At 38.8% G+C, this 20,261-nt stretch overlaps 1 protein-coding gene across 1 annotated transcript; it reads right to left on the bottom strand.

Annotated features, from left to right (window-relative positions):
* Nucleotides 1-1,548: 1,548 nt before the first annotated feature.
* Nucleotides 1,549-18,562, bottom strand: LOC126695784 (putative F-box protein At5g60060). The gene is made up of 2 exons (XM_050392600.1): nt 17,542-18,562; nt 1,549-1,706 (listed from the first exon to the last, which is right to left on the bottom strand). Exons 1-2 carry the CDS (start codon nt 18,560-18,562, stop codon nt 1,549-1,551), a joined length of 1,179 nt encoding a protein of 392 aa, XP_050248557.1.
* Nucleotides 18,563-20,261: the final 1,699 nt, after the last annotated feature.

Genomic DNA, 20,261 nt, shown 5'->3' on the forward strand with positions numbered 1-20,261 from the left:
GAATGGTTGACACCTATCCGCAGACCGTGAAATGAATCGATTAAGAGCCACGGTCAACCCAGTAAGTCGTTGAACTTCCCTTGGGTTCCTTGGCGACTTCAAATTTTGTAAAGCTGCAATCTGATCTGGGTTTACCTCAATGCCTCGATGAGTGACTAAATACCTCAAAAACTTTCCCGAGCTTACCCCAAATGCACATTTAGAAGCGTTCAATTTCAAATGGTGCTTTCGTAATGTCTCAAAGGTTTCTACGAGATCTGTAAGATGGTCCTCCACGACCTTACTTTTTACCACCATATCTTCTATATAAGCCTCCATATTTCTTCCCAACGTTCCTTGAACATCTTAGTCACCATTCGCTGATAAGTGGATCCTGCATTCTTCAAACCAAATGGCATAACTTTGTAATGAAATTTCCTGTGGGAGTAATGAAAGAAGTTTTCTCTTGGTCTTTGGGGGCCAAAGTTATGCGATGGTACCCCTAAAACACATTAAGAAAACTCATTCTAGGGTGCCCAAAAGTTGCATCAACAAGTTGGTCTATCTTGGGCACGAGAAAATGATCCTTTGGACATGCCCTCTTCAAATCTATGAAGTCCATGCATACTCGCTACTTCTCATTTTTCTTTTTTTACCACAATCGTGTTAGCCAACCACTTAGGATAAAAAGCCTCCTTAATTGCCCAAGCTTCCTCAAGTCTATTCACCTCTTCCTTCACTACCCCAACATGTACATCCGAGGATCTGTGAGGTCTTTGCTTCTTTGGCGGACATTAGGGGTCAACATTTAGTTGATGAAAAATAAAATTTAGGTCCACCCCAGGTGCTTCATACAGACTTCATGCAAATACATCCAGATTACTTACTAAAAACAGAATTAACTCTACTTTTTCTAAGATCAGGAGGTTCGCTCCTAAATGAAAATATTTATCCTTGAGGTCAATGTGTATTTTTTCCAATCGCTCACATACGTCCTTGGGAGGTGATTGTAATTGCTATAACTGACCTGCTGGCTCAGGCTTTTCTCCCTTCCTATGTTCCACAATGGCCACCTAACATCTGCAAGCCATAAGTTGATCCCTACACAAGTTAACAATTCCATACTTGGTTGGAAATTTGACCTTCTGAGGCAAAAATGAAGGTACCACACCCATGGAGTGTATCTAAGGACGTCCAAGGATTGCTGTGTAAGGAGAGTAGGAGTGTACCACTATAAAGTTGACCATTACTTTCCTTTCTTCCAATTCCACGAGAAGAGTCACTTGTCTAACTAGCATAACGACGGTTCCATCAAAAGCTACCAAAGGACTATTATATGGAGCTAAATCCTCAAGGGTAAGCCCTAACCCCTTATATAAGTCAGGATACATGATTTCTGCTCCACTTCCTTGATCCATCAGAACCCTCCACAGGAAGAGTCACCTGTCCAGTTGGCATAGTGATGGTTCCATCAAAAGCTACCAAAGGACTATCATATGGAGCTAAATCCTCAAGGGTAAGCCCTAACCCCTCATATAAGTCAGGATACATGATTTTTGCTCCACCTCCTTAATCCACCAGAACCTTTCCAATATCATAACCTCTAACCTGCAGCGTTATCACCAATGCATCTTCGTGGGACTGAAGTACATCCTTGAGGTCTTTTGCATTAAAGCCAATGCAATCATCTTCCCAACGCCACTTCTTTTTCATAGGACCATCTAATTCTGATCAGAAATGGATCCTACAGCCATTATCCGTGATGAAGTTTCGGCAGCTCCTACCCGTTGACTGGATGTATGTATTACCCCTATAAGCCCCCGTGCTGGGGCTGAAGTTCTTGAGGTGCCGACCCCTTTCAGATCTTGCAGATGAGGATCTTCCCGTACTAAGAATTCCCCCAAATAACCGGCCTTCTCCAGCTGATGTAAATGGTCTTTTAAGGTTCGGCAATCTTCGGATATGTGTCCTTGGTCTCGATGATATGAGCAATATAGACTTTGATTTCTCCTTGTGACATCCCCACTCATTTTGTTTGGTCAATGAAAGTATGGCTTGTTCTTTACCTTTTCCACAATTTGGTATATGGGCTTTTTGTACAATGAGCTTACCAACTCTAACCTCGGCTTCTGAACCTGAGGGAAGAAGTCTTTTCGAGATCGTGGAGTTTAATCTGCTTTAACCTCCTTCTTCTCCATGGTGGAAGTCTTTGCCTTGGCCTTGTCTTGTAATTGGTCATCTTCTAACCTCTTATACTCTTCTACTTGCTCCATTAGCTTATTTATATCCGTAACTAGTTTCAAGGCCAAAGAAGCTCTTAAATCAGAATCAATAGGGAGTCCCACTTTGAAAGTACTAGCTACAATTCCTCCATTTTCTCCCCTAATCTCATTATATAACTCCTAGTAACGATCTGAATAGGCCCTTAAAGTTTCCCCCTCCTTCATTGCCCTTGTAAGAAGTGAGGCAAAAGGCTTCGGAGTTCTACTACATGTCACAAATCATGCCCTAAACGCTCTAATCAATAGGCCCTTAAAGTTTCCCCCTCCTTCATTGCCCTTGTAAGAAGTGAGGCAAAAGGCTTCGGAGTTCTACTACATGTCACAAATCATGCCCTAAACGCTCTAATCAGCTCATCATAGCCCCAAATAGATCCTTTTTCCAACCCATCAAACCATCTCATAGCTATCGGCCCTAAGCTTGAATGGAAAATTTTACACATCAATGCCTCATTTTTAGCATATATGGCCATGCTTTGAGTATAATGACTGACATGTTCCATGGGATCTGTCCTACCATCATATATGGTGAAGGTTGACCTTGTGAACCTGCGCGGCAAATCAATTTCTTCAGAGAAAGGAGACTGTGATATCTGCTGCAAAACCTTGCCCATAACATCATCTCCTAAAACTGACAATGTCACTGAAACTCGGGAATGAGGAACTATTGTGTGCTGAGGAGTTAGACCTTTATGCCTCTCTTGATCTTATTCTTCCCTTCTGCTTTTCCTTTAAGGTGGTGAGGCCGTTCTCTCCCTACGAGACCCCTCATGTTCCCCGTGGGGATAACTCGTCTTTTTCTTCTTATTCCTATCATCCACCACACGCTACTCTCCCTGGGAATGACTGTGTGTTGGACTCGGACCCCTTCGACGACGAAGTTCTTTATCCTTACGAAGTAGTAACTCTGTATCCCTCTTCGCCTCCCTCTACAGCACTACCACTTGCTCCCTTAGCTCTTCCATTTCCTTCTCCCTATTAGAATGTGAGGATCCACTTGTATTGGTGGCAGATTGTTGTCCCTGTGGACGTGGGCTAGGCGGCCATGTGGCCTCCCCATGAACCTCAGACCTCACTCGTCGCTCCACATGAACAGATTCTTCTGAATTCCAGATGGGCTGGGCTGCTACGAGACCAATTAGCCATAAAAAATAAACCAACTTTTGAGCCTACTGCTCAGTAGAGATTTCTCATAGATTGCGCCAATTATGGACAGGGAAAAAACCAGCCCCCCTCCCCGAGGTCCTCTGTAGATTACCAGTGACAAGCCCACAAAATTTAATTAAAAAGAAATAAACGGGAATAAAAACTCCATGATAGGAAGCTCAAACAATTGATTTTATTCATCATCAGTCTTACAAGAGTATTTCCCTTACCTTTTCATACAATCCCCCTTTTTCCGTCCCCAAAAGAAAAAAAAAATCCCCTTTTCTCAACTTGGCTTTCCTCTTATTTATTGGCCTCCCCACTGTTCCTACTTTTATAGCTGTTACATTGCCGACCTAGTCTCCAAAGATATTTTTCTTACTTTATTGGTTTTCTCCCCTTCCTTATCCCTGAATTCTACCTTCTGTGAGATATTTTTTCTGTTCAAGCTATCCCATACGCATTTAATGCGGTAGAGGTTAGGTGAGGGCTCCCTAATTGAGGCAGAGATAAAAAATCTTCAATCCTCTTGCGTGTTCTAGAAGTTTCCCGCGGTTCTTAGCACCACCTGGTTGCTACATGTGGATCATCCGTGCACCTGACCAGAAACATGGTTAACTCTCCATCCTCCTCACGGGAATCACTTTACCATGGCATTTCCCTTCTCGGGCGTGAGGTTTAGCTAAACTTCCTTTTCCTTACAGCCTATCCCCCTATTGGACTTCCCTCATGCAGCCAGGCCTGGCCTAATCTCGTTCTAGCAGCCCATTTCATTATTGAGCTTTAATTTGGACGGGGATCCTTCTACTCCCCACATGTATTATTTAAACAAGTCACATAACTCATTTAAAAAATAATATGATTAAAATTATATATGGATAATTACTTTAATTGCCACATAATAGGTTAAAGTAAGATACCAACAAATATGTTTGGAACTAAATTGGCTTAGAGATATCTTCTTTCAACCCATTATATGATGATTGAAGAGATCATTTATATATTGGTTTCACATGATTTTTTTTAAGGAGTTATATGACTTGTTTTAAATAATAAATATAGATAGTTTTATAAATTATATGACTTGTTTTGGAGCTAATCATTATCCATACCAGGACAATATTATAAGCTTTTTAGAATTTGGTTAAGAAAGTATCATGTAAAACAAAACAAAAATGTCCAAGTGATGAATTGGCTAATAACAAAACATAAATAAACTAAAGAAAATATTTTGATAATATAATGAAAGATTGAAAATTAAAATTAATAATAAAAATAAAATAACGAAAATAATATTGGAGAGAGAAAGAAAGACAAATGGAGAGAAAATTTGAAATTGCCGTGGAAGGAGATGTTGGAGAAAGAAAGAGATGTGAGTTTTTTTTTTTTTTTTTTTTTTTAGCCCTTAGATCTTTTATTTGCCAAGTGTCAGTCATCCAGATAAAAACCAGAGAAAACATTAGGTATTAAAACTGGAGAGAAGCCAACCTCATCAATAATAATATTTTTCAACATACTTTATTAATAATTATATATAGATGTAGTTTTACAATATAAGAGCAATTGCATCAGTCTGTGCAAAATTTTTTGTCTATTTTAACATTAGAGCCTATTTTTCTATTTTACACAGCCATTTATCCAAAACTCCCACATAAGTTTGTCTATTCTACCATCTATTTTATTTAAATAATCATTTTCCTCACTTTTTTATTATTATTTCTCTAAGCTCCCTTTTAACCAATCTGAAAACATACACTCTCTCTCTCCATTCTTGAAGATATTGCCTCCATGGATGAGAGCTCCAAGAGTAGGGACGGAGGCAGGCTTTGACGTGGGGGGCAATGTTGCCCCACCACCCCCCCCCCCCCCCCCCCCCCGGCCCCCAATTTTTTTTTTATAAATATATTAGCATATAATATTACTAAAAAAATATTACTCAGTTACTAATTTTAGCAATTTTGTTCTATAAAATTACACTTTGCATTCCTTTAATAATATCATCAATTCTTTTAAGAGTAATGTTATTACTACAAACTTTTCTACAACATTTTTACTAACTGTTGAGGTAGAAAATTTATATTGGTTCACACTTGGCCTACCGCTTACACCACTTTTTGACTTACCAAAAACCACTCGCTACATCAGCAATTTGTAAAAAAGTTTTTAACTCTAGTATTCCTCCTTGTAAAGACCATAAAAAAGTCAATAGATCTAAACTCAAACAAAATATACAAGCCTAATAAATTAGCACAACAACAAAAATTACCAATAGAAAATCTAAAACAAAACAAGCCTAATTAACCAATTTTACCCAACACAAAAACCTGGCCCTTTAATTTTGTTATTACTGAGCAGCAACATCAAGTCACACACACCAAAAAAGAAAAAAAAAATCCCTCAAATAGCTAAGTAGTAGTAAAGCCAGAGGTCGGAGCTGCCCCACATAGCCAACAACAAACCCGCCCCCCTAATTCTAAATCCTGGCTCTGTTCCTGTCCAAGAGGTTTCCTCCTATCACCTTTCCCTCTACTCAAACCCTTAAGCCAACACAAGCATCCTTCTTCGCCACAAGCACCCTTCTCTGACACAAGCACTAAATCACAAACACAGAGATGCATTCCAAACACCGATCTCCTCCACAAGCACCGAGACTTGTTCCAGTTGACTTCCAAGTACCAACCCATAGCCACAACATTGTTCTACAAGCATAGAGATTCGTTCCAAACACCTATCTCCTCCACAAGCACCGAGACTTGTTCCAGTCGACTTCCAACCACCATCTCATAGCCACAACACCAATCCACAAGCATAGAGATTTGTCCCAAAATATTAAATAGAACTGCGTACACAATATTTTCAAGCAAAGCCTCGATTTTGCCACTAGTACGGTTACCAACAATGTGATCAACTTGTTTAAAATAAAAACAAGTCATATAAAATCAACACAATTCATTTGATTATATGAGTTTTTGAACAATACACAGAACTTTATTATGAATTTTGTGAAAACAAATACTTGCTTATTATATAGGTAAGAGTTTAATGTTTCTTTTCAGGAAATGGGAGATGTTTTTTAGAATCCCAATAAGAGATGATTACTCTAATTAATTTCAATCTAAGTAGGATATGGAAAGTAAGTTAATGATATCCAAGTTTCTACAAAAAGTGTATTACATTTTCTTATTTGTTTCCTCCAATATTTCAATAATTTTCTTTATAAAAAGTTATAATTTTTAACGTTCTATTTTATAAACAAGATAAGCATGGTGTAGTGACTTGATCATTTTATATGTGTTTACAAATTTGAAAACTACATGATATAGTGACGGATATAAATAGGCATGTTTTTTGCCTATTCAAGAATACAAATATCATTTGATAAAATACAAATGCAAATATCTATCATTAATTTTTTTAACATCTAAGATCGTGTGTTATTAATATTATTTTTTCTTTTTTTAGACTTTGTTTCAATGGTTTTGAGCAAAAATACCATATTTATTCAAATCCATTATTTCTCCTATTAATCTTAGAAAATGACATCTAAACATTATTATACTTGAAATAAATAATATAACAAAATAAATATATTTATCATATTAGTAATATTTTTAATCACATAAAATAAATACTACAATATCAATAAAAGAAGTTAGGAAATCAAAATGGTTTAGACAAATTTTAGTGAATTCACTAATGGATAATTTTAGATTGTTTTTGCATTAATTGTTGTCAAAGATAATAATCATGGCCAAAGGCCTTGTAACTGAATTGGCACCTCTTCATGCACAAAGTGATTGGGAGTTTAGGGGGGAAAGGATTCGAGCTGCGGGATTAGCAGCATGTTATAATTATTTCTCAAAAAAAAGAAGATAATAATAAATAATCATGAAAAGGAATGTCATATTCTAAAGTTGTTGTTATTATTATTATTATTATTATTATTATTATTATTATTCCAAATATAAATTGTAGGGACACGATTTGCGTTGGACCACGGTAGGGTTGGGTTCGCACGTAAATGGACCCGTGCAATATCATTTGTAGAGAGTGGGGTCGAAAGGCTAAGTCATGTTTACTCGGCTGTGGTTTTGTTAAGTTTTTCCTGTGTGATTTAGAGGTGTTCACCCCTTTGGTCCTCTTCTTTCTGGAAGGCCCCTTTTTTAGGTTGCAAATTTTCCTTTTATATTAGCATGCATTCAATTTCCTTCGTCCACGTGTAGGGTCGAACTTTCCTAGCCTGACACTTGTCCCATCAGTTTAAGACCTGAGTTGTTGGGAGTGGTTGAGTAGGCTAAAGAGACACGACTCTGTGAGAGGCAAAACTCCGTCTAGGGCGGGTAGTTTGGGCAGCCTTTCCTAGATATTTTAGATTTCTTACAAGATTATCCCTATGCCGCTTTTACCCCTTTCCTTAGTGTAGCTCTGGGCTAGCCGAGGGCTGTACCCTCCTCGGCGGTTTCTATGGCCCATTGGTGCTTTGCGTTTATTGGGCTGGGACTACTATCCTCTTCGGCCTGGGCCTTAAGTATTCCTATGAATAGGTGGATCTGGCCCATCTGTTGTCGGGCCCCACAATAGCCCCTCAAAACCCGGCTATCTAACTCCTCGGTTGGAAAGGTGGGTTTTGATGATACCGAGACTCTATTGCGGCTCATTAAGTTCGGCCCTTAATCAACGTCTGCGACTTTTCACCTCCCCAAGGAATGCGCCGGTCTACGTGGTATTTCCCTTGACTTACGCGTGATGCGTTTATTCCGTTTGGTTAGCCATAGTACGCTTTTAATGTCTTCCTTTTACGAGGCCTCTTAAATCTAGCGGTTATGGATAGCTTGGAGAAACGAAACGGTTTTGCATTTACTAGCAGATTTCTTAGAGGATCGGAGCGTGTCACGTACCCTCGTCTTTTTCCCTATATAAAGAGAGAAGATAAGAAGGTGATTCTCTCATATGCGAATCCCTTAGACCCTTCTCAGAATCCCCTTCTTCCCTCTGGTTATTCCTCAGTCGATAACACGTCCCCCATAGTGATCAACCATGAATGAATCCCTCCTTTCCCAGAAACACCATACCTTAACGAAACTTGAGATGGCTCGGTCGGGGCAAGGGTGGTGGAGACTCAAGGTTTGTCTCCCCATTCTTTTAGCCAAAATCCGAAGCAGGGGCTCGTCACATCCTATTTCCGATGTGGCCGAGTCAAAAACCTCCCTTGTCATCTCCATCTGCTCTCTCATGAGCATACCTAATATGGCTCCCCTTTTCCCTCTTTTGCTCCTTTTACTTTCTTTTCATTGCTTCCCTCTTCTTCTCCTCCTTCCCGCTCATGTCTTCCATCTTCTTTTTCCCTTACTTTTTTCAGCAACAAGAGCTTGCTGAAGTGCTTCCATGTGTTCCAATTCTTCTTCCTTGTCCTTCATTATTTTTGTATAAGGATCTTCTCCTGATGTGAACAGTACTGAAGCATAGATTTCAGAAAGACTTTGAAGGCGAATTCAGAAGACACCTGATGGTTTAATTATTTGTGTTACGGATGTTGTTACTGTTTTAGCAGTTCATTTTTTGTATTGGCTCATTTAAGCCCTTCCTTGTAGGTTGTAACAATTTTTCATATTAATAAAAGTGATTGTTACTCTATTTCGTATGTCTTGTTTATATACTTTAACAAATGTGAATGCGCTGCTCGGCATAATAGTATAGCATTTCAATTAATAAGAAATAAGGCCAAAGTAATCGTTGATAAAAAGATGCCATGATGACTTTAATGAAATAATTATTCAACGTAGCAATCCGACCAGTGTGAAATGAGACTTATGTTAAAATTAGCCGTGATGGGTATTAAATGCTCCGATTAGATATAAGAAGTAGCTATCCGAGGACGTGTTACCCACCGGATGAATGGCCTCTTTAAGTTGACGATCATTAGGTTGTTCTGCCATCTCGATGATACGCGAGCCTTAACCTTTTCCAGTATTTAAGCCGAGAAGTTTCTTCATTTGGGCAGTTGATTTCCCAGGCAGCCTGAGTCCGAGGACTTTGCAAAACCTGGGTTTTGTTCAGGACTTATGCGTTTTATCTTATGTACTTGATTTTTCCTTTTAGTTTGAGCCCGAGGACCATGCAAGCCTTAGGTTCTGTCCGAGACCAATGTCCGCATTAGTACTTGGTTTTCCCTTTTAGCTTGAGTCCGAGGACCATGCAAGCCTTAGGTTCTGTCCGAGACCTTGAGTTCAAATTTTCCCTTCCTTTGAGCATTTCCCGAGGTGCTTAACAGTGGTTGTTCTCGGCCATGGTCATTGCTCGGCGTTGGCCAAAGTACCTGGGCCCTTACCCAAAGCGGGCCCGGGGCCACGAATCCACCTAGCCCCTGATTTAAGAGATATTTCTGCAACTTCTGGCCACGTGGTACTCTCTGATGTCACGGGGACCGAGGTGCACCTTTACGAGGCTCTTTAATCTTGTGGTTGCAGTTGATGTTGGAAGTTGAGCCAAGACTGTTTTGTCTGTAGCGTTTCTTGGGAAGCCACATGAGTTGACTGCCATAACCTTGTCTTTTCCAATAAATGGGAAGGAGAGAAAGTTGCTTTATATACGCACAAATCCTTCAGATTTTCTCCCACATCACAGCTTCCATATTCGGAGTTCTCCCTTCTTGGCATTACATGTTGAAAGTGAGGGTTGGGAAGAAAGAAATGTCTCCGCCGCAGAAGCGCCGTGTCTTCATGAGGCTTATAACAGTAAGGTATGGACACAGGAAGCACAAGTTCAGGAGAGTTTTCCATCTCCACCGAGGGAGAACGGCGTCTCTCCCTCTTTTAGCCAAAATCCGAATCAGTCTCTATTCATGCCAACACTTTGGTATGGCAGAAGAAGGGTTTTCCTCCATCAGTGCCTCTGCTTTGCGGCAGGTGTATATTTAGAGAAAACCCCATCACCTTCAACTCCCTGCACCTTTTCTTCAACGGTGTCAGGTTCAAGTTGGGTCTTTTTGGCTGCCTGAGTTATGGGCAGGTAAGGGTGCGGGGGAAGAATAAGGTCTCGGAGCTGTAGCCAACCTTTCCTCCGACATACCTCCTCGGCTTTCTACAGCTTTCTTGTATTTTTCTTTTTCTTGCTTATGTAGTACTCATGTAGTAAGCTTTGACGTAGGCTGATTCCAACTTTTCATTGTACGATGTACTATTTCTTCATCGTAATAAAAATAGCAGTTTATATACTTGTTTTTGGGTATGGTTCTTTTGGCACATCACCTCGTGAATGAGTGTACTCCCTGTATGTGCTTTCTCTCAGCGCTACTTAGGGCAGGAGCCCCTTGAAATGCGATTCAACTCGTTCTAATTCGTTCTAACTTACCTATACTACCAGGCATAATAATAATTGACAATAAGTTAAATTCAGGAAACTAACCTAGGTATCGGTTGAACGTCCCGTGATATGTGCGGGAATGCTGTCCGAGAAACGATGAACTCCAAATAATTCATTGAAGGGGGTGACTGAGCATCGAGCGACTTTGATTATGTTTTTAGAAACATGTTACTCCATTTCATATCGGCCCTTTTGGTGTTGAGGGTCCGAGACTTGTATGCTTCCTTTTAAGTAGTTGGTTTCCCTAGAGGCTTGGGTCCGAGGACCATGCAAGGCCTTGGTTCTGTCCAAAACTTGTATTCTTCTTTTTAAGTAGTTGGTTTCCCCAGAGGCTTGAGTCCGAGGACCATGCAAGGCCTTGGTTCTGTCCAAAACTTGTATGACTCTTTTTAAGTAGTTGGTTTCCCCAGAGGCTTGAGTCCGAGGACCATGCAAGGCCTTGGTTCTGTCCAAAACTTGTATGACTCTTTTTAAGTAGTTGGTTTCCCCAGAGGCTTGAGTCCGAGGACCATGCAAGGCCTTGGTTCTGTCCAAAACTTGTATGATTCTTTTTAAGTAGTTGGTTTCCCCAGAGGCTTGAGTCCGAGGACCATGCAAGGCCTTGATTCTGTCCAAAACTTGTATTCTTCTTTTTAAGTAGTTGGTTTCCCCAGAGGCTTGAGTCCGAGGACCATGCAAGGCCTTGGTTCTGTCCAAAACTTGTATTCTTCTTTTTAAGTAGTTGGTTTCCCCAGAGGCTTGAGTCCGAGGACCATGCAAGGCCTTGGTTCTGTCCAAAACTTATATGACTCTTTTTAAGTAGTTGGTTTCCCCAGAGGCTTGAGTCTGAGGACCATGCAAGGCCTTGGTTCTGTCCAAAACTTGTATTTTTCTTTTTAAGTAGTTGGTTTCCCCAGAGGCTTGGGTCCGAGAACCATGCAAGGCCTTGGTTCTGTCCAAAACTTGTATTTTCTTTTTAAGTAGTTGGTTTCCCCAAAGGCTTGGGTCCGAGGACCATGCAAGGCCTTGGTTCTGTCCAAAACTTGTATTCTTCTTTTTAAGTAGTTGGTTTCCCCAGATGCTTGAGTCCGAGGACCATGCAAGGCCTTGGTTCTGTCCAAAACTTGTATTTTCTTTTTAAGTAGTTGGTTTCCCCAGAGGCTTGGGTCCGAGGACCATGCAAGGCCTTGGTTCTGTCCAAAACTTGTATGATTCTTTTTAAGTAGTTGGTTTCCCCAGAGGCTTGAGTCCGAGGACCATGCAAGGCCTTGGTTCTGTCCAAAACTTGTATTCTTCTTTTTAAGTAGTTGGTTTCCCCAGAGGCTTGAGTCCGAGGACCATGCAAGGCCTTGGTTCTGTCCAAAACTTGTATTTTTCTTTTTAAGTAGTTGGTTTCCCCAGAGGCTTGGGTCCGAGAACCATGCAAGGCCTTGGTTCTGTCCAAAACTTGTATTTTCTTTTTAAGTAGTTGGTTTCCCCAGAGGCTTGGGTCCGAGGACCATGCAAGGCCTTGGTTCTGTCCAAAACTTGTATTCTTCTTTTTAAGTAGTTGGTTTCCCCAGAGGCTTGAGTCCGAGGACCATGCAAGGCCTTGGTTCTGTCCAAAACTTGTATTTTCTTTTTAAGTAGTTGGTTTCCCCAGAGGCTTGGGTCCGAGGACCATGCAAGGCCTTGGTTCTGTCCAAAACTTGTATGATTCTTTTTAAGTAGTTGGTTTCCCCAGAGGCTTGAGTCCGAGGATCATGCAAGGCCTTGGTTCTGTCCAAAACTTATATGACTCTTTTTAAGTAGTTGGTTTCCCCAGAGGCTTGAGTCCGAGGACCATGCAAGGCCTTGGTTCTGTCCAAAACTTGTATTTTTCTTTTTAAGTAGTTGGTTTCCCCAGAGGCTTGGGTCCGAGAACCATGCAAGGCCTTGGTTCTGTCCAAAACTTGTATTTTCTTTTTAAGTAGTTGGTTTCCCCAGAGGCTTGGGTCCGAGGACCATGCAAGGCCTTGGTTCTGTCCAAAACTTGTATGATTCTTTTTAAGTAGTTGGTTTCCCCAGAGGCTTGAGTCCGAGGACCATGCAAGGCCTTGGTTCTGTCCAAAACTTGTATTCTTCTTTTTAAGTAGTTGGTTTCCCCAGAGGCTTGAGTCCGAGGACCATGCAAGGCCTTGGTTCTGTCCAAAACTTGTATTTTTCTTTTTAAGTAGTTGGTTTCCCCAGAGGCTTGGGTCCGAGAACCATGCAAGGCCTTGGTTCTGTCCAAAACTTGTATTTTCTTTTTAAGTAGTTGGTTTCCCCAGAGGCTTGGGTCCGAGGACCATGCAAGGCCTTGGTTCTGTCCAAAACTTGTATTCTTCTTTTTAAGTAGTTGGTTTCCCCAGAGGCTTGAGTCCGAGGACCATGCAAGGCCTTGGTTCTGTCCAAAACTTGTATTTTCTTTTTAAGTAGTTGGTTTCCCCAGAGGCTTGGGTCCGAGGACCATGCAAGGCCTTGGTTCTGTCCAAAACTTGTATGATTCTTTTTAAGTAGTTGGTTTCCCCAGAGGCTTGAGTCCGAGGATCATGCAAGGCCTTGGTTCTGTCCAAAACTTATATGACTCTTTTTAAGTAGTTGGTTTCCCCAGAGGCTTGAGTCCGAGGACCATGCAAGGCCTTGGTTCTGTCCAAAACTTGTATTTTTCTTTTTAAGTAGTTGGTTTCCCCAGAGGCTTGGGTCCGAGAACCATGCAAGGCCTTGGTTCTGTCCAAAACTTGTATTTTCTTTTTAAGTAGTTGGTTTCCCCAGAGGCTTGGGTCCGAGGACCATGCAAGGCCTTGGTTCTGTCCAAAACTTGTATTCTTCTTTTTAAGTAGTTGGTTTCCCCAGAGGCTTGAGTCCGAGGACCATGCAAGGCCTTGGTTCTGTCCAAAACTTGTATTCTTCTTTTTAAGTAGTTGGTTTCCCCAGAGGCTTGAGTCCGAGGACCATGCAAGGCCTTGGTTCTGTCCAAAACTTGTATTCTTCTTTTTAAGTAGCTTGTTTTCTGAAGGTTTAGCTCCTCAAATAAGGTGGGGGGAGCTGGCTTGGTGTTTGAAGCCCCTAGGCTTGTCCATGTCGTTGACAACGTGGAACGTAGCCCCTAGCAAGAGCTTATGTTGGAGTATCAGCAATATGTCGCCGGTGATATAGGCACCTTCATAGCCCCTTGTTCGAGAGAAGCTCAACTTCGCCACCGCTTGAGCTAACATGCAAGCCTTCCCACAGACGGCGCCAATTGTAGGGACACGATTTGCGTTGGACCACGGTAGGGTTGGGTTCGCACGTAAATGGACCCGTGCAATATCATTTGTAGAGAGTGGGGTCGAAAGGCTAAGTCATGTTTACTCGGCTGTGGTTTTGTTAAGTTTTTCCTGCGTGATTTAGAGGTGTTCACCCCTTTGGTCCTCTTCTTTCTGGAAGGCCCCTTTTTTAGGTTGCAAATTTTCCTTTTATATTAGCATGCATTCAATTTCCTTCGTCCACGTGTAGGGTCGAACTTTCCTAGCCTGACACTTGTCCCATCAGTTTAAGACCTGAGTTGTTGGGAGTGGTTGAGTAGGCTAAAGAGACACGACTCTGTGAGAGGCAAAGCTCCGTCTAAGGCGGGTAGTTTGGGCAGCCTTTCCTAGATATTTTAGATTTCTTACAAGATTATCCCTATGCCGCTTTTACCCCTTTCCTTAGTGTAGCTCTAGGCTAGCCGAGGGCTGTACCCTCCTCGGCGGTTTCTATGGCCCATTGGTGCTTTGCGTTTATTGGGTTGGGACTACTATCCTCTTCGGCCTGGGCCTTAAGTATTCCTGTGAATAGGTGGATCTGGCCCATCTGTTGTCGGGCCCCACATAAATAGTTTCCAATATAAAATCTATAAAAATAATCATTATATAAATTCCTCTAATAAAAATAATTAATGCACAAATATAGATGATGATATAATATAAATGCAAACTCATCGCCACTAAGTTACCTTACATGGTTTAAAATTTTCATTCGTAACTATTGACCAAGAACAAAATCAACCAAATACTATTCACAAACTAAAAACAAGCTATAGAAATTAACATATCTATTCACCAATCTAGGTGCAAACGTACAAACTCAACCACCTCTGACTTTGAGTTACCTTACATGGTGGTTCCAACAATTAACCAGTCCTATTAAACATGCCTCAAGCCACAATCAAACCACTCACTCACATAAATCCTTTACAAATCCAACCCTCACAACCATTTTCCATGGCCATCACACAGTGGCCGAGCCTACTCACCTGTACTACCCAAAGTTTCTAAAATTTTAGAGTTTTTAAATTAATAATTTTATATGGATCTAGTTAATGTATATTCCATCTATTTTAAGAAATTTTTTATAGAGAATTAAAAAAGCTGTTAAAATAGTTAACCACTTTTTCTTTTTTTATAAAAAGTTTCCTAAAATAGTTTAGGGTTTAGGATTAAGTAAAACCCATTTTATTATCTAACCCTTTTGTAGCCCATAGTCACCAATAATCCCAAAATCACCATTGCAAGCTTCAATCAACTGTCACAGAAACCCAAACCCAAACCCATCCACCATCAAATCCCCTTGGCCACTCTGTGGGGGAGTTACAGTGTGTCATAGCCTTGCACAGTAGATTTTATGGGTGCTTGAGAGATGGTTTTGTTTTGTGCTAAACCTGACAATTTGATCGATGAATTTAGATTCTCTAGATTTTTTAGGGTACTTTATAAAATAAGGGGCCATTTGGTATGGTAATTTAATAAATACTTTTCAATTTTTAAATAATATTATATGTATTTTTATACATTTTTTTACTCACATGTATTTTCAAAAAATACAAACACCGTTACCAAATTACCCCTAAATTTCCTTAAATCTTAACTATTCTTTAAAGAAATTGTTAGTAGAATGTTGACATGACAAAATCTAGACTATTAAATTATTAAAATGCGGTTAGAATTTAAGAAAATTTATTAACAGAGTACCTTATCAAATTTAAAAGATGTGAACCCTTGATTGATCCGGATGGATTTGATTTCTTTGTATAAAAGGAATAGTGTTTTCTAGATCTACTAAATTTGACGGTTTACTTTTTCAAAAAAAAAAAAAAAAATGACAGTTTAAGTGCAAATTTGAAGTTTTGGACGTGCGTCTTTATTCTGTAGGTCATTAATTTTTTTTTTTTTTTTTTTGAAGGGTTATTCTGTAGGTCATTAAAGTCCGTCATGGAACTCAGCTTATTAAACTATTCACTTGCCATGGATCCGGGCTCTAACTAAGTTTAGTCGATCTAACTATTAAAAATTAAAAATTAATTCATTTAATTATATTAAAAAATGAGCTGATCTTGAGCTTTTCACCATGCGAAAGTAAATGTTTAAATTTAGTTTATTTTCTTATCAAAACAAATTTGAGCTTGTAAATGAGCTACTTAATTAACTTAGCCTTTTCTTATATATAGTTTACACCACATCCTTTTTTTTTTTTTTTTTTCTTTTTCTTTTTACCCTTTCATAAATCTATGCTAATAATTAGTAAATAAATAATAGTTTTTATTATATTATTTGAGTTAATTAGATAAAATAATTTTTGTGTTTGGATTTTTAAAAACTAGATTCATTAAACTTATATTATTAAAAATTATATGTATTTTTAATACAAAGGGACAATTTATATTGTCAGTCAATTCTAAACAATGATTTAATATGTTATGAATTTATTTAAAAAGTCCAAACTCAGGTATATATAAGTATATTTTTATACATGTATATGTTTAAACTCATAATATTTCATACATTCCAATCAAGTCTTATACTTACGAGCGTACTTATGAATACATTATTTTGTTTTGAGTTTGGCTCCTTTAATAATTGAATCTAAACTTGAGTTTAGCTTGTTTATTAAATGACGTAGTTTATTTACACCCCTACAAGGGTCTTATGGGCTTGCAAATATTTTGCAAGGCCACTCAAAGAACCCATGGCAAATTGTCATAATGCCTTTTATTCCATCCAAACGACAACTCTCTTATCTTCCCCCAAAAGGGAGGATAAGGATATATTAATAAACAAGAACCCCCTAACCTTATATCCAAGAATTTCCCAATTTTCCATCCAATGTTTTTTATCCGATAACCTCATCTTATCTAAGCAGAAACGATGATGAATGAATTCAAAACGTTTCATTGTCTACTATTTGAATACCATTATTTTCTTCTGCATTTTCAAACCGCGTAGGCGTAGAAAGAGGAGACTTATATTCATTATGTCAACTAATTTAGTTTCGAGTTCGACAGATTGATTTATAGGATTACAAATGCCAATGCAAATTTCTCTAAGAATGATGCACAAGAGATTGGAAAAATCTGGCCTCCATCATTAGAAAAAACAAACCCATTTCAAATGGTAGGATCATTAATACAGAAAGCCATGAACTGCTGCACAAATTTGCCACGATTAGGTAGTTTTAGAGCTTAGAATAATAAATGATTAAATTCAAGGTTTCTTAACAATTTAATCTTTTGAGACAATCAATAATTTATCATATATGGTATCAAAACATGTAATCTATCTTGAGTGGATAATCCATAATTTATAGACAGGAATTAGAATTATTACATACTATCAAATGATCCAACCGGAATTAGAATTACAACAATCTATTAAAATGACCATGGCCATTGTACTCTCAATGATGCGAAGTTTACCAGCTTAAAGAAGTTGTGGTGTGATCCAAAGCGGTGGACGAAGAACAGAATAGAGATCCTGCGATACGGGTAAGGGATGTATCTCACCTCCCTTGTAATTGTAGATTCCAGAATCATTGCCACTAATTTGGTCAGAACATTGGCAATAGTCATGAGTGAAGTATATGCAACTAGACCTGCAATCAGTATAGCCAAAATCCCGAACAGAGAAAGTGTAGTTATTTCCCACAAACAAGGACCAATCTCCCAATGAATCCATTTGCTTCCAAGTCTTAGTGTTCATATCAAGCTTATACACTTCAAAAGACCTTGTCTTCATAGATATATTGTTTATAGTCTCAATCACATCAAAGTAACGAAATACCATACAAAGTTCACCTCCCAAGTCCAGAAGATACAGTAGATACCTAGCCTCGTCTGCCACTCCAGGAGGTGATGGTGCAAATTCTATTGCCACTGGGTCAATGCCAGAAAAATCACAAACCAAGAGTTGTCCTGTGAATTTTGCTATGAAAAAATCTCCATTAAAGTATGTGATGTCTGAGAATCCAGTACCAATAGTATTGTCTAGTCTAATTTTGGACCAAACATGGTCACCAGGCTTTGCAAATGCTAACTTTGTATAGCATGAATAAATAGCCATAACTATACAATTAGGAGGATTTGACGAAATGACTACCTTGTTCACAGACCAATAATGCATAATAGAATTTTCGTTCTCATTACCCATGAAAGTGGTCTGTGAGGGGAGAGAGATACTGGCTCTTGATAAGGGGTTGAATAGTTGGATTTCCATATTGTCAGTACCAGCAATGACTAACCAACCAAATGGAGAGCCCCAGCAACGTTTTCCTACAATCTCTGGCAAGTCAAACTCGTAAACTTTGTTGCTAGACAAGCTGTAAAAACCACGCGAGTCATTGTTTTCTCTGTCAGCAAGCATCACCCAAGGAAATAAGGATTTGAGGTTGTTGTTCTTAGGAGAAGTGGCGGCATGGTACCATGACCAACAAACTGCTCCAAAGTGAACATAGTCTTCGAGTGAGTGGACTTTGTTTGCAACAAGCCTCAAGAGATCAACTGGAATAGAAGACCAATCTGGGGCCATCCCTGCAATGAAAATTCTGGTTTATGAACGAAATCCGAAAGGGTAATAATTTGATATGAAGGAAATAAGAAGAAATGGGTGACTGCTTTTCATTCAGATATTAGATGGATTGGATTTGTAGTGTACCAAAATTCCAACTACATGATGACCCCAATCCCAGCCTCCTTTGTTGAACGTTGATTTTTTATTTTTTTATTACAGTTTACAGATGACGTGCACAGAACCAATCATGATATTGTTCCCTTTTTTTTTTTTTTTTTGAGAAGTACAAGTGTAACAGGTACATAATATTCTCGCAAAAATTTTTGAGTGGAGAGTTGTTAGCATCCACAGTAATGGAATTAAAAATTTAATATTTTAGTTCCATCAAAAGTTATTTTATCTATTTTACCTACATACATGTTACATGCTGTGGATCTATTTTAGCTTTTAACACAATAAAATAATATAAACATCACAATAAAATAATATATCAATTACAATAAAATAATATATCCTATACAATAAACAACAATCACAACCGCCACCGTTACCACCGCCGCCACCGCCACCGCCGCTGCCGCCGACGAATCTTTTACCACCACCGCCGCAGATGTTATACCCAGCAAAAACAGCAAAAAAATAACACCATTTGCCCAAAACAACATAGCGACAACACCATTTTTCACCACAAAATAACACTAAACCCAGAAAAATTAAGCCAAAACAACAAACACCCAGATGAAAAAATTCACTACAAAAGAAGAGAGAGCACTGACTTAAAGTGGATCGGCTAGGACGGCGTGGGCTGAGGCGTGGGTTGGGATGGCGTGGGACGGCGACAGCATGGGCTGGGAGATGAGAGAGATGAGAGCTTGATGAGAGAACTGATGAGAGCTTGATGAGAGAACTAAGCTTGAGAGTGATGATGAGAGAGAGCACGGTGAGATAGAATAAAAGAAATGAAAAAAAATAAAGTAAGTTGCATTATTTTAATCGGAGGTTGAATAATTTTTTTTTTTTTTAGATGTCTGCTATAGATATGCACTGTAGCAAATCAGCAAAAATTTATAACTTTGCCTCCATTGCTGCAAGGTTTTTTTGGAATATTGGTGGAGTTAAAATAGCATTATAACTATTTAGCTCCACTATTGCAAGTGCTCTTATCAATTATAATTTAAACTTTTATTATTGAAATTACCTTTAATTTTTGCTTATCAGTAACAGATAGTAATAACTTAACACTTAGAATTTATTATGAATGTGTGGTAAAAATATTGTATACATATCATTACTTTTCTTTTTTTTTTCTTTTTTTCATGAAAGTATATTTTTATAAAACTCTTGAAGCGGTGGGGACGTGGGAGAGCTGAAATGTAAGTAAAGAGCAATGCTACATACATAATAGTTTTTACAATAAAATTCATGAGCTGGTAAATTATTATTGATTAATATAAAACTCACTTATATTACTTTATTATTCACCATTAACAATTTGCCAACTTATATAGTTGTAAAATTTGTTGCGAATTTTATTATGCCTTTAGATTTATTGGTAAGTAAAACTATATTGTTTTGATCATTAATATGTGTGTGTGTGGTGGAATCTCATACCTATCTAGCCTTGAATTTAAAATGTTTTAAAACTTAAATTTAAAGGAAAAAATATAATAAAATTATTAAAAATAATTTAGGATTAGTTGACAGAAAAATTAAGTCC

This window comes from Quercus robur, chromosome 2 (genome assembly GCF_932294415.1).
Source record: "Quercus robur chromosome 2, dhQueRobu3.1, whole genome shotgun sequence".
In the NCBI taxonomy this organism is placed as follows: Eukaryota; Viridiplantae; Streptophyta; class Magnoliopsida; order Fagales; family Fagaceae; genus Quercus; species Quercus robur.